Source organism: Eptatretus burgeri, chromosome 14 (assembly GCF_056783735.1).
Source record: "Eptatretus burgeri isolate ZD-2024b chromosome 14, Ebu_testis_v1, whole genome shotgun sequence".
Classification (NCBI taxonomy): Eukaryota; Metazoa; Chordata; class Myxini; order Myxiniformes; family Myxinidae; genus Eptatretus; species Eptatretus burgeri.
The window spans coordinates 59,574,680-59,589,679 of record NC_140974.1 but is presented as its reverse complement, the minus strand read 5'-3'; the positions used below and the strand labels follow the sequence as shown (position 1 = coordinate 59,589,679).

The window sequence follows — 15,000 nt, the reverse complement described above, 5'->3', positions numbered from 1 at the left end:
AAAATCATACAATGTGATTTTCAGGATTTTTGTTTTAGATTCCGTCTTTCACAGTTGAAGTGTACCTATGATAAAAATTACAGACCTCTACGTGCTTTGTAAGTGGGAAAACCTGCAAAATCGGCAGTGTATCAAATACTTGTTATCCCCACTGTATATATATATATATATATATATATATATATTACAAATAATCATTCCAATGACTGACTCACTGACCAACATTAAAGGTCAGTATTTTTCGGGTGACGTAGAAAGCTGAAATGTGTGCTGCTGGACATCAAAACTGATACACTGGGGAAAAAAAAAAAAAAATCACAAACGTCAGGAAGGATCCACAAATGAAAAAAAATGCAGGTGAGCGACCCGAAACAATGGGGAAGCATGGTAATTGTGTGCCGATGGGCATCAAAGAAAAATAAAATCGTCGGAAAGCATCCGTAAGTGAAAATATAAACCAGAAGGGCACTCGGGAAACCGCATACATATCCACCGCACAATGCCTGATCCACAAGAACATATCTGGCCCAATACATTTTTGAAATCTAATGCTATATATCGTTTTTGGCCTAATCTCTCAATGGTGAAGAATCACTAAAAAATGAGTAGTCGGATCTTAACCAAAATCAAAACAATTTGTCGTGGTCACACACCCAACATGTCCACCAAATCGGTCCACAACTTTTTGAGATATCGTGCTTTATATCAGTTTATCCCGATCTCTCAATAGTGAAGAATCACTGAAAAAAATAAGTGATGAAACCAGTCCGGTAGCTGAGGGGGTGTGTAGCATTGGGATTCTCATGTGTGTACGATGTGTGAACACCTTTATAGTTTTTGAGGAACTCTGGGAAAGGTTTGAAACAGCGAAGCGCTTACCTTGCGTAGGCCTTCTTGGGTTGCTTTATGAAGCAGCTTTAGCTTGAGTAGTGGGAGGTGTTTAAAAAAAAAAATATATATATATATATATATATATATATATATATATATATATATATGTTGCGTTTCTGCAAAACCGCATGCCTCCAAGGCAATGGCACCCAGCATAGTGATCCCCAGGCAGTTATTTTGTTAGTCTTTGTGGAGTTAGACCTTCCCCTCATTTCTAGTGGGTTAACGGGACAAAGTGCGTTGTGTGGGTCTTGTAGCTCGGTCCATTAACTATATCTCTATCTTCTATTCTGATTTATATTCCAACCTATTTTCTATTCTATTCAGATTTCTATTTCCTTATAGCCATGGTACAAGTCAAGCAAGCACACACACCATGCAAAATGCGCTGAGTAATAAGCACACTACGATGCCTCCCGTGGCTTGGAACCAACAAACTTCCTCCACTATAAACACTACACACTGTACAGCACACGCATGGCACACCATTATTTCATTCAAATCTGTGCGCCAATTTCCAACGGCATCTCACCTTGCTCACCAAAAACTCGCCATTTCGACCACCAACACCTCCCGCACACGGGAAAAATATTCCCGCACCTCCTCGTACCTCTGTATCAATACAATTCGCCACTAAACAGAGGCGTTCTGCATAACTCGGGCTGTATTAGAACAACGTGATGCGGAGACGATCAACGGATGTCAATAGCACCAACCGCATCTTGCCGGTAATGTCCCAGGTGAGCACACGCGATTGATATGACCCTCGTCCGGTCGCCAGAACATGGCAAAACGAAAGGCGAGGAGGGGGCGCGAGAAGAGCGATCCGAGAGTTTGGTACGGAGCTCTGAGCCGCGTCACGCCAGATGTGCGAATGAGCGCTTCCGGCCATAGGAGCCTGGCATGGCGTGGCTAGGGCCGTTGTGGCCCAACAGAGAAGCAGGATTCAGGTCACAGCGCATCACTTCGGGTCATCACCCCACCCTTCGCCCGGGGCTTATAAAAGGTGGGATCGCGGAGCCGCTCGCTCTCTTCTTCACCTCTCGTCTTCGCCACCTTCTTCTCTGTTCGTCTCGGCTCTGCGTTGGCTGCTCCCAGTTGCCTCTGCCCTCCACTGGCTCTTCACTCATGGTTGGTGTGCGACTGAGACATGCTTATTCCGGAAGACCAGTGTGGAGCGCACGTTGCCATGAGCCTTGGCAAAGTGACTAGGCCAGAGATAATGCGCCAACTCTTGAGGTGGGAACGCTCAAACGGAGCATCCCACGGAGGTACATGCTACGCTCGTAGACCTATGCACGGCTAGTTTAAGGATCTTTTGCCTCACACATCTTCGCTCTCTCTTTCCACCCCTCTATCTCGTCCCCTTTGGACGCACAAAAGAGCATCCTCACTGACTCGCAATCACATTTTCCTCTGGTACGACACCACACTCCCGATATTGCACTACACCACACCTACTCCCACACCTTAGACACCAGTATTTATCCTCCCCTACCTTCCCCTAAGCGTACTGGGTTGCGTTGGTCGGCTAACCATGCCAGGTATTGCGAGGCTGTTTATCCTCATCTGCTCCCTTTCTTTCCGGCTATCTAATCTTCCGTGTGTGTGTGTGTGTGTGTGTGTGTGTGTGTGTGTGTGTGATGGCGTCAGTCGTAGCATAAATTAAGATCGTAGAAGTTCTAATGGGATAAGTCTGCTCTGTGAAAATTGCTTGCCTTTTGTCGCACCCCACAAATTCCTTGCTATCCCTGCTGTACAAACAAACAAACCTAATTTACTGTGCCACATACTTTTCATCGCTTAATTGTAAATAATATAAATGCTTTGTATAGAAATGTTCCCAGCTCGTTTTAGTCTTTTCCTTCATTAGTCCAGCATGGTTCGTATCCAAGCCTAGCCGGGACGTTATTCCCCAACGATCTGTTTTTCCAGCCGGTACGTCCTTGGGCAGTTACGCTCGGCTGCATCTGATCTGGTTTGAACAAGATGTACCGAGGGCGTGTCCCCTGGTAATTAGATCATGTGACCATTTGGTAAATGGTATTTCTTCAACGGAGGACCCTAAGTCACGTGGTCGAGTTATTGGTGTTCAGTCGATTAGCGACCTGCCGCGTCACGAAGTTATCCACGTGCGATGTCCTGCAACGGCCTGTGGTGGGAACCTGAGGTAGCTTCCCCTCTCATGGTCTTCTCGCCCTGACCCGCAACTAATATATATACACACACACACACACACACACACACACACACACACACACACACACACACACACACACACACACACACACACACTGTACGCATGCACACACGAAGCAGTGATAATGGGATGTATAATTATCATTTTAAAAAATAATTACTTTTTATCTTCATAAGAAACACATTAGAAAGGGTACATGAAGAAGAAGCACACACAAGGGCCAGTGTCATCTGCGCTCCATTCTCGGTCACCCTCCGGAGTTCCTTAAGTAGTCGCAGGATGGCGATGTGCAGCTGTGTATCTCCAGTTTTTTCCAATGCTCTTCTCAACTTCACTAGTATGCCGGCATCAATCAACCAGTGAAGTCTGTCCAAAGCCCTCTCTTTCCGATTCAATTTGAATCTGCTTCTGGAGCTTTTATGCTCTCCTTTGGCTGTTCTTTGAACTTTCCCTCTGTCTGCTCGTCGCTCATCTTGCTTATCAGCTCCGACTAAACCATTATGCTCTTCTTCCTCAGACTGCAGTGTTCCATTTTCCCCTCTTCCCTTTACATTTGCTCTGCCATCTCCTTTTCCTACTTCATGCCTGTGCTGCTCCTCCGACGTTCCATCTCCACTCTCATGGTTGACTCCCGCGGATGAATTTTCGGAGTCGCCATTATGTGAATCTTTGTGCACTGTATCAAGTTCGGCTCGAACCAGGAGGAGCAGAATCTCGGTGGCCAGTGCAGCAGAAACAGCTGGCCCAACCGCCACTACATCAAGCAGGTGTTTCAACAGCATATCCTTCTCCGCCCAGATACGGCGGCGCACGGCACGCAGAGCCACGAGTGCACAGATCAAACAGAGAGCGCAATGCAAGCGCGACTCAGATCGGGCCTTACGACGCTTCAGTTCAGTGAGGCTCCCACGCAGAGCGTGGTCGGCAAGGCGCTGCAGATAGAGCCAGCTTGCACCACCAGGAAGTCGAACAGCAGACTCGATGGAACCAATTACAGATGACAGATCACTGGTGTGCATGGCTTGGAGCGTGGCAGTGACATTCAGTTTCACCTGTAAGAAAATGGAACATAGTTAATCCTGCATCAACTGATATACCATTCAAACAAAAAAGATGTTTCAAATCAAACGGATACAGTAGTGACCCATCACCGCAATTTGCAAGATTGGCCAACACAAGCTTCATGGCCACCAAAGCAGATTGAAGGAAATATCGAAGACCCTTCTTTTGAACTGACAACTTCCCAGCAAACTATTCAATCATCATCATGTACCATCATGCCCTGTGCAGAGAGTTGATGCTACCTCGGCAGTTACTACAATCTTGTACAGGTCGCCACTTCGAAAAAAGGAAGTCGAGGCAGGAATTTGTCATTTTTTTTTTCATAATGCCGGTGATAACTCGTCTACTTATTCGTGAATGTTTAACAACCTCCAATTAATGACAGACGGGGCACCCAGTTCAACGTCCATCCGAGGGACGGCACACACCGATGAATCACCCTGCCTGTGAAACACCAGGATGACAGTTTATAGCCGGATCAGGATTCAAACACAGGCTCGACAGATGAGAGGGGGGTGAGCACATCCTGCCAGCCTGAACTATTCAATACAGTACTCAGAGTAAAAATAACATCCATTGGCATTTCTTAATTTTCTTAGTGCATAATTTCTGGTGTGAATATCCATTTGGGAACAGCATTGGTATTATATTGTTGCGAACGGACACGTGACTCGAATCGCGGCACGTCGCCCACCGGACGGACAATTCAGTCGTGACCCTCTCGGACCAACGCCGGGAGCTAGTCACGGGTGGGGGTTTAATCTCACCACGATCGTGCCAATTGCCCACCCACGCAGGATAGGGTTGCTCGCCAAATTCGATCCACCTAGGTACCTGCGCGAATGGTCGACCGGGCGATCGCACCTCACCGCAGGTCGACTCTGGACACAGGCCGCTTGGGCGGCCCGTTCCGTGCTATCGGGATAACCGAGCGGTGTTATCGCCGACCTGGACGGTTCAGATTAATTACCGGGCGTATTAAGCCCACTACGTGAAGCAGGATGGAGGGTCAATAAAGAAAAGACGAAGCGAAACGGGAAAACAGTTCACACAATGCACATTTATTTCGCGACACACGGAAAGCACACATACAGCCAAACAGTCAAAATGCACCCATAGCAGTAAAACAAAAGAAACAATGACACAGAGTTACTATCGACTACGCGCACACACGGCAACACTTATACAGTTCTACTTTACAGGCGGTGCCAACACACATTTACTCAAAAGCAAAGGAAAGAAGCCACCCTCATAGACAAGGGGGCAGACGGGCCTGTAGGCCAATATGCGCGCATGACCTGAAGGAGCGATCAGGTCCGCGAGACCGGGTGGGTCCTACCCGCGTCCTCGTGACGCGTTGGCGGACGAGCCGCAGATGTGGCCGCGTGGCTGTGCCCCGACTCCGTGCTCCTTGGCACGACGTTTGGAGTGGGGTGGGAACGGGGCCCCCTTGTTGCACTATCTCACCGCGGGGGAAAGGGGGAATTGTTGATGCCCTGGGGGAGGGAGAATGTCTGGCTGGCTTGGGTCCTGCGACGAGCGATCTCACACCGCGACCTCGTCGCCGACCGCCGTCCTTCTCGCCTCGGACCCGAGCTCCTTGGCCTCTTCCCACAACTCTCCTCAGCCGACTGCAGAACCCAACTCGATGCCTTCGCCACCCGACTCCACTCTCTGCCACACCGATGACTCGACTCACTATGCCCTGCCGACACACACTGCTACTGCCACACTCTGCCACGATTTGCCTTGCGCTCGCCGTTTTATAGGCCGGCAGGAGAAAACAATATGCAAATTTCCGGATCAGGATGACCTTGGGGGCGGAGCCACGCTCGCCAATTGGACGGAGGAAAAGTGGGCGTGCACCTCCCCTGATCCTAGAATTTGCATATAGATTTCACACAGACGCGCCTGGAGGCGGGGCCAAGCCGCTCCACGCTTGCGAATTGGATGGATCAGAAGTGGGCGTGTAGCGTTCTTGATCCGAATTCTCCCTCGGAAAGGCCGCTATTTGCACTCGCGGCTCGGTGCGTATCTTGAACGAGCCCAAGACAGCCCGACGCTCAGTGTTCACAGGTGGTGCGGGAATGGCTGTAGGAGAGAGGTGGGGGTGGTGGAGGGTTTAGCGGTGGTGGTTTGATGGTTATGGTGCCGTTTGGGAATTACGGTGATGCAATGTTTGCGGGATTGAGTTGTGAAGGTAAAGGTCGTGGCTGTTGGCATTGTTGTTGTCTGAGGGTTGGAGCGTGGTTGTAGTTGGTGATGATGGCTGGCGTGGTGGTTAAGGTGGTTGTTGTGTGATGGCGGTTGAGACGTGGTTGGTTCAAAATAAAGATAGAACAGAAAAACGGCCATCTCAAAGCGTCGCAGCCCAAATTAATCACATAAATTCCCTCTAAACAACGGGTTTGGGGCTAACTACACATGTACTTAGAGTTATCTCACCTACGGGCCCTGAATGGTGGTTTGCGAATTTCCACAGCCGTAACAGTATTTACAAGGAGAAAGGAGGTAAAATACATGGTGATCCTTAATCATAAAACGATTTGTAAAACTAAAACAGCATTCGGTGGAGCGCATACCTCCACCAGGCTGAACAGTTTACATTTTGTATCCCACCAATAGGCCGGGACTGGATCCGGACATCCAAAATCTAATCAGCTTGTTCTTGTCACTGACCCAACTCATCCACAACTTGTTGAAATATGCTATACTGTTGGACCCCAACTGGACATATCTATCTCAAGCTTATGATACAGTCTGGCATCTCACCTTGCTCTCCAAACTTTCTGTCACTGGAATCCAAGGCCAACTCCACTCTTGGATTACTGACTTCCTCCACTCTCGTAGTCAACATGTGGCTCTCAACGGAACCCTTTCATCTCCTCTCTTTGTTAAAGCTGGAGTACCCCAAGGCAGTGTTCTCGGCCCAATATTATTCCTAATCTTGATCAGTGATCTCTCAAACTCTCTGGAAAATCCTCTTTATCTCTTTGCTGATGACTCCACTCTGTTCCGTGACATCTTTCATCCTTCTGACAGACAGGCAGCGGCCTCTTCCCTCTCCTCAGACCTTGACAAAAAAACACAAACTGTTCAAACACAATTTTGCTCATGTCTCCATATTGTCCACCCTTTGCGTTCTCCCTTAACCCTCATCATGACCTGCATCCCTTGTATTGTTCGTCTGCCTCCATCTACTTTCTCCCTCTGTCCTGCTGTTGGTATTTCCCCTTTCTCCTGATGTTCCCTTTATGTTGTGTCCTGATTCGTTCTGGTCTTCGCTCTTCCACAAGCCGAGACCATGTAAATAAACAAACAAACAAAAAAAACTATACCTTGACACCCGCAAACTCCGACGTTCGGATAATTTTTCATGAACGTATCCCCCACGAATGTCGGAGTGTGAAAGTATCTCGTTGTTAGGCCGATCTAGCAATGGTGAGCAATCACTTGAAAAATAAAAATAAAATTATCATATCCGGATGAAGATTTTCACCAAAATGGAATCAATTTTTCCTTGTCACACACCCACCCTGTCCACCAAGTTTCGTCCGAATCCGTCCACAAGTGAAGCACATGCTCCAAGGCCTCCACAAAATGGAGGCCTCCACATTTTTGTGAAAATAAATTTTTTGTTTCAATAAATACAAACAATTTCCGTCCAATTTTAAAAACAGTTGTACTTTTTTTAATAAACTTTTCTGCCCAATTGTGGTCACAAGGGTGAAGCAATGACAAATGCCTTGCTTACGTTACTTGCTTCAGAAGACATTGACGGCAACGATTACCACGGCCAGTCGTACGATAATGCAGCAAACATGAGTGGGAAGTACACTGGCACGAAGGCCCTAATCCTCACTCACAACCAGCTCGCTGTCTTTGTTCCGTGCACAGGTCACTCAGTGAATTTAGTAGGAAAGTCTGTGGCTGAGTGTTGCGCGACTGCTGTGGCCTACTTTGACATTGCAAATGACTTGCATGTGTTCTGGACAGCGATGCCAGCATGCTACATGATCAACCTCACTTTTATCAACCTTCTGACACAAGCAAACATTGTCAAGCTGGTGCCAAAGTACCTCAGTGACACAATGGTTGCGTCACATGGAGTCTGTCAAAGCTGTAGAGTGGTTATCCTCAATTCAAAGCTGCACTGCAGTCTGTAGTTGACAAACAGGAACAGAAAAGCATCGTTCGCGTTGCGGCGGCCAGACTTTCCGAAAAAAAAAATGTGAACATTGGAATTTTGGATTCCACACCGTCTTCTGGAATGACATTCTTGAGCGTTTTAATGCAACCAGCCGTACGTTGCAGGACCCAAAGCTCGACTTGAATACAGCAGTTGCTATGTGGAAGCCTCTGAGCGAATTTGTTGTGTCGAAACGGGATAGCTTTGATGCAGACGTAGAATCTGGTACGGTATAAATCAGGCGCTGATGATTTTCGGGAAGTCAGTCGTCAAAACGTGCGCCTGGAAGATATGGCACACAGCAGCCGCAGGCTGATCTCACTTGACCTAACATGTTCTACAATGACAGCTTTAACCTGGTTATTGATCAGTTTTTAGTCGCTCTTGACCAGGAGTTGCTGTGTACGATGATGTTTGTCATAAATTCGGTTTTTTTCACTCATCTATCTATAATTCCAGCAGTGTGTGTGTGTGTGTGTGTGTGTGTGTGTGTGTGTGTGTGTGTGTGTGTGTGTGTGTGTGTGTGTGTGTGTGTGTGTGTGTGTGTGTGTGTGTGTGTGTGTGTGACCGCTGTTTCTCGACAACCACTGGTCCGATCTAATTGAAACTTGCCAGATATATTGCTGGGGACCTGAGGATGTGCCTTTTCAAGGTTTGATATTAATCGGACAAGTGCTTCTCAAGTTATGGCCATTTATTTACCAACCAATGACAAGACATGTTGCTGTGTAGGTGTGGCCGATGGGGAAGAGAACCTCAGCCACGTTCCCCATTACGGGTTACAACGTACGGACTTCCGGATAGTGATGACTTCGTGTATTATAATAAATTTCTCAATTTCTTATGCGCATTTATAGATAAACACAATGCCCCAATCCAGTCGTCGTTTACCAGAGCGAAGGAACGGCCTGTGTGTTTGTTTGAAAGTTTTTATTATTTTTATTTTTTCTTTGCACGTACGTTTTTTTTGTTTTTGTTTTTTTCTCTCCTCTTCTCTTTGTGTTTTTCCTTGCGATGACATTGCGAAAAGGCAAAATACGTTGGCGCTAATTGAATAATTGGCCATTAAAACTAAATTGCAAATTATCATAACTGCGATATGCGAACTTCCGGACAGTGAGGACTGAACTTCGCGTAGGCCGATGCGCGGCTGGCCGACGATGATGTCACGTGCCGTGCCGGTTACGATGGGGATCGATCGGTGCCTTAGTTACCGTGGCGTAGGAGTGGCAGCGAATGTCATGGCAAGCAAAGACAGGGAGGTAAACTTGATTTTAAATTAACTCTGTGTGTCTGGAAGTATCACAACAGTTGTTACTTCAATGCAAGCGATAATTCCGTACAGACACGCACCACTTCCGGATGGTGATGACTTCATGTATTCTAATAATTTCTCTTTCTTATGCACATTTATAGATAAACACAATGCCCCAATCCAGTCGTCCGTTACGAGAGCGAAGGAACGGCCTGTGTAGTTGTTTTTTTTTTTTTTTGGTTTGTTTTTTTTTTTGGTGGGGGTTGGGGGGGGTTGCACGTACGGGCACGCGAGAACGAAGGAACGGCCTGTGTAGTTGTTTCTGGCACACGGTTTGAAAGTTTTTTTTGTTTTTTTTTGGCTTGCACGTACAGCCATGCACGTACGGGAGAGTGAAGGAACAGCCTGTGTGGTTGTTTCTGGCTCGCAGTTTGAAAGTTATTTTATTTTTTTGCACGTACGGCCACGCAGGTACTCGTCTATCTATAATTCCAGCAATCTCTGTGTGTCTGTGACCGCTGTTTCTCGACAACCACTCGTCCGATCTAATTGAAACTTGACAGGAATATTGCTGGGGCCCTGTGGATGTGCCTTTTCAAGGTTTAATATTAATCGGACAAGTGGTTCCCAAATTATGGCCATTTATTTACCAAACCAATGACAAGACACGGTGCTATGACGTCATAATTTTTTTTTTTTTTTTTTTTTTGCACGTATCACAATTGATGTCACAATTCTTCTTCTTCTTCTTCTTCTTCTTCTTCTTCTTCTTCTTCGTTTGATATGATGTCACAATTGACGCTGGGGACCTGAGTGTGTGCCTTTTCAAGGTTTGATATCGTTCTTCATCCGTTTCAGCTGTTTCCCAAGTTATGGCCATTTATGATACGGTTGGTCTGATCTAATTGAAACAATGCCCCAATCCAGTCGTTTACAAGAGCGAAGGAACGAAGCTGCATGTCGTGCACGTGCAATGGAATCGGATGAAGCACGAGCTGCTCCCTTGACACTCGATACGATACAGCGGAATCTGAGGGTGATCATTTCTATCCGCCTGAGTTCCTGAACACCCTCTGTCCATCTGGTATGCCTCCACATCGGGTCACTCTCAGGTGGGTATGGTGATCATGCTGCTACGAAACTTTGACCAGAAGAGCAGGCACTGCAATGGCTCAAGGTACGTCATCCATCAGATCCTTCAAAATCTGTTGGTTGCAAAATCTGTGCTGGGTGTACGGGATTACGCACGTACGGGCCCGCACTTGGACATTTGACATTAATCGGACAAGTGGTTCCCAAGTTATGGCCATTTATTTACCAAACCAATGACCGGACACCTTGATTGACATCACAATTCTTTTTTTTTTGCACGTACGGCCATGCACGTACGGGCACGCGAGAGTGAAGGAACGGCCTGTGTGGTTGTTGTTTCTGGCAGTTTGAGTTTGACAGTTTGTTTCTGGCAGTTTGAAAGTATTTTTTTGCACGTACGGCCACGTGTGTGTGTGTGTGTGTGTGTGTGTGTGTGTGTGTGTGTGTGTGTGTGTGTGTGTGTGTGTGTGTGTGTGTGTGTGTGTGTGTGTGTGTGTGTGTGTGTGTGTGTGTGTGTGTGTGTGTGTGTGTGTGTGTGTGACCGCTGAGTCTTGACAACCACTGGTCTGATCTAATTGAAACTTGCCAGGAATATTGCTGGGGACCTGTGGATGTACCTTTTCATGGTTTGGTATTAATCGGACAAGTGGTTCCTCTGTTATGGCCATTTATTTACCAAAACAATGACAGTACATGGTGCTATGACATCACAATTCTTCTTCTTCTTTTTCGCACGTACGGCCACGCACTAGTGATTAGTATCTATTTATAATTCCAGCTGTGTGTGTGTGTGTGTGTGTGTGTGTGTGTGACCGCTGTTTCTCGACAACCGCTGGTCCGATCTAATTGAAACTTGCCAGGAATATTGCTGGGGACCTGAGGATGTGCCTTTTCAAGGTTTGATATGAATCGGACAAGTGCTTCCCAAGTTATGGTCATTTATTTACCAAACCAATGACAGTACACGGTGCTATGACATCACGATTGACGTCAATTTTTTTTGCACGTATCACAGTTCTTCTTCTTCGTTTGATATGACGTCACAATTGATGCTGGGGACCTGAGTGTGTGTGTTTTCAACGTTTGATATGGTTCTTCTTCATCCGTTTCAGCTGTTTCCCAAGTTACGGCCATTTATGACACGGTTGGTCCGATCTAATTGAAACAATGCCCCAATCCAGTCGTTTACCAGAGCGAAGGAACGAAGCTGCTCGCGTGACAAGGCGTCTGTGGTGTACTGATAGAAGATGCTTAGCAGGCAGACACGATGCGGGGGAACAGTCGAGCCGGGCTGTGTTGCACAAGCGCGAGCGCGGGCGTACTTTGCCCGCGGCTCTCCTTTATTACGTATTCAGCACACTCACGAGCCGGGCGACTCCAGCATTACTACGACGCCTCAGGCGGCGCGCACACCTTATATCCCTTGCAGATACGATGACCACAACGACCCCTCCTCCCATCATCATGCCCCGCCCTGCATGCCCGCAGGCTACACCACACTCCTCCCTCCTAAAACTATGATTATTAAATGATCACCATCATAATAAGCATAAACAGCACGAAGGACTACGGTATAATAGTCGACAAGGCACAAAAAATGAAAACAGCGAAGTATAACAGCACATCACATCATATAATGCGTGAAAGCGAGCTAATGGAGCTGCCACGGCCAGGTTCCGAAGAGGGAGGTGCACACAGCACCTCCCAAACTCTGGCCGCGTTACCGATATGAAGCAGCAAGGCGAAAAGCACAGCAGCCCTACACAGCGGAAACGCCCCCAGGCGGCTCATGCTGACATGGCCCTCGGCGAGGCCGCGGCGATCTCCCGAGCAAACCTCCCCCGGCACCATCAAACGCCTCGGGCCCACTTCCCCCAGGCAGACCTGACGCAGATAAACATTCCAAGGCCGGAAGCCCGCTGTCTGGAAGCCGTGGCGCCAGCGCCAGCCTCGATTGACCTTGGATGGGGGCGCTGAACAGCGCCGCTGGCTGGATGCACTCAATGCTCCAAAACAACCCACGCACCACAATCAGTTGAGACGCCAACGCCCGTCTAAACGGCCTTGAGCGAACACAGAGAGCTGCGCCCGCAACCAGAGGTGGGGGTAACGCCGACCAACGCACCAGTCTTGGCTCCGAGACCCACACGGCAGCTAGACGGTAGCAATTCCATTTAAACCACACTTCAACCATAGGCTCGTTATAAATCACTACGAACATCATTTGAACCATTGCAAACTCATTTTCCCGTACAGCGCGTTCTTTCGACCAAATCCCCGCACATGACAAAGCAACTACCCGCGGCCCGGGGCAATGGAAGGCCAACCCAACCTTTTTATTCGCCACCACCGCTCCCAAAGCCACCACATCACATTGATCATAATACAAATCCCATCGATTGATCTCCACCAAACCCACTCTCACAAGGGAACTGCTGGCATTTATTTCAACAACGTCAAACTGCATCACTAGAGTAAGGAAAAACACATATGCAATGAACAGCAACCCACAACCCACATCACGAGTCCGTCTCTTGGTTGTCGACTCGATGTTGTGACTCGCGACTTCCTTTAACGCCACGGGCTCACCGCAACCTGTTGAAGCTGCCCGAACAACACCGGCGCGCATTGCCTCACGAACGCTGCCGAAGCGCGGGAACTCATCGCGAGAGCTGATACGGCTCTCGCCGCTCCCGAACCGTACATCACCGCCGCAGGCAGCAACGAACGGCCGCTCCCGTTGCATCGACGCGGCCCCCGCCGCCAGAACCTCGCCCTCGGTACTCGACGAAGGCATCGAAGAGAGCACCGGCACACCTGGAGGTACGAACCGGAGATCCAGCCCGAGGTGCGCCAGCCAGTCCCGACCCAAAAGGGCGGGCCCCTCCCCTCGCACCACGAACACCGAGAGCCGGGCGCGTCGACCTCGGTAGCGCACTGAGACGTCGGCCCTCGCAAGCGGTGCAATCGCTTCACCGGTGTACGTGTATAACGACAAGGCCGTCTTGACCAGGCGAACACCGCGAAGACCACGAGCCGCCTGCTTACCCATGACCGACACCGCAGCCCCGGTGTCCACGCAAAACACGGTCGGCTCGCCATTCACTTCGACCTCCACCGTGAACGGCGTCGTCATCTCCGAACCAACGGAAAACACTCAACCGTGGTTGCATCTCCTGCTCCGGCCCGCCGGCATCGCCATGCCCTGGTTGCAGGCCGATCTCCAGGTCACTGGGGTCCTCCCGCACCTCGTCATCCAAGACCCCAACGGAGGCCCCCGCCATCCGACACACACGCTTCAAATGTCCCACCTTGTGACAATGCAAACACACGGTGTTCTTATATGGGCACATTTGTCGCAGGTGCGGACCCCCACACCCCCAGCACCCCTGGAAAGCCACTTCGCTCCCGGTGCGACCGTGCTGCGGTGCGCGCCCTCGTCCCGCACCGCCAGGCGCGTGTGCGACCTGCGGCACTTGAGTCATCGCGCGGACTCCGGGCTGCGCGACCTGCGGCACTTGCGCGGTCACCGCGTGGACCTCGGGATCAGCCGACATGCCCCAGCTGGAGCTACTCATTACGTCCTGGCCAGCGATGGTGCGGACATCCGTGAGTGTCTGCTCGACAGAGGAAGCAGTCCCGACCGCCGAGTCGAATGTGATGTCGGTCAACCGCAGGATGGCTGCTACCATCTTTGCGTCTCGCAGACCAGAAATAAAACGATCTCTGAGCCGTGCCGGACGCTCCTCTGTCGTGAACTTGCAAGGCACAGCCGAATGCTTCACCCGTGCTACGAAGTCTGCAACGCGCTCCTCGCCACCCTTAGCGAGATGATCGAACTGGAACCGCGCGAGATGCAATGACTTCTCTGGCGCCAAGTGGGTCTTCATTTTCGCCACGATGTCCTGAAACGATAGCCCGTCATCACTGGGCTTATTTGGAGCCACCAAATCACTCAGCAGCCGGTAGTGCTCCGTTGATAGCGAGGCGAGCAAGATCGCCTTGCGTTTCTCTTCATCATCTACATCATTCGCGTGAAAGTAGCAACCTAACTGTTCAGAAAACAACTTGAACTCATCTCCCCCGAAAACGGGTGCGCGTCCGTGCGCCGTGCCCCGACCTTCTGCCATGCTCGTGCTGGCGAGACCCTTGGCTCCGTAGCTTGGAACCGCACGGGTTATTTGCCACCCTGCACACGCCGATCCGAAGATCCTCGTCGCCAACTGTGGTGTACTGATAGAAGATGCTTAGCAGGCAGACACGATGCGGGGAACAGTCGAGCCGGGCTGTGTTGCACAAGCGCGAGCGCGG

At 49.3% G+C, this 15,000-nt stretch overlaps 1 protein-coding gene across 2 annotated transcripts in view; it reads right to left on the bottom strand.

The window, feature by feature from the left end:
• Positions 1–15,000, bottom strand: part of LOC147013348 (uncharacterized) — a 35,096-nt gene that overhangs the window by 19,105 nt on the left and 991 nt on the right. For both annotated transcript variants that reach the window (XM_085855084.1, XM_085855083.1), the window contains exon 2: positions 3,307–4,143. In XM_085855084.1, coding sequence (XP_085711210.1) covers positions 3,307–4,143 — 837 coding nt within the window. The remainder of the gene's footprint in view (positions 1–3,306; positions 4,144–15,000) is intronic.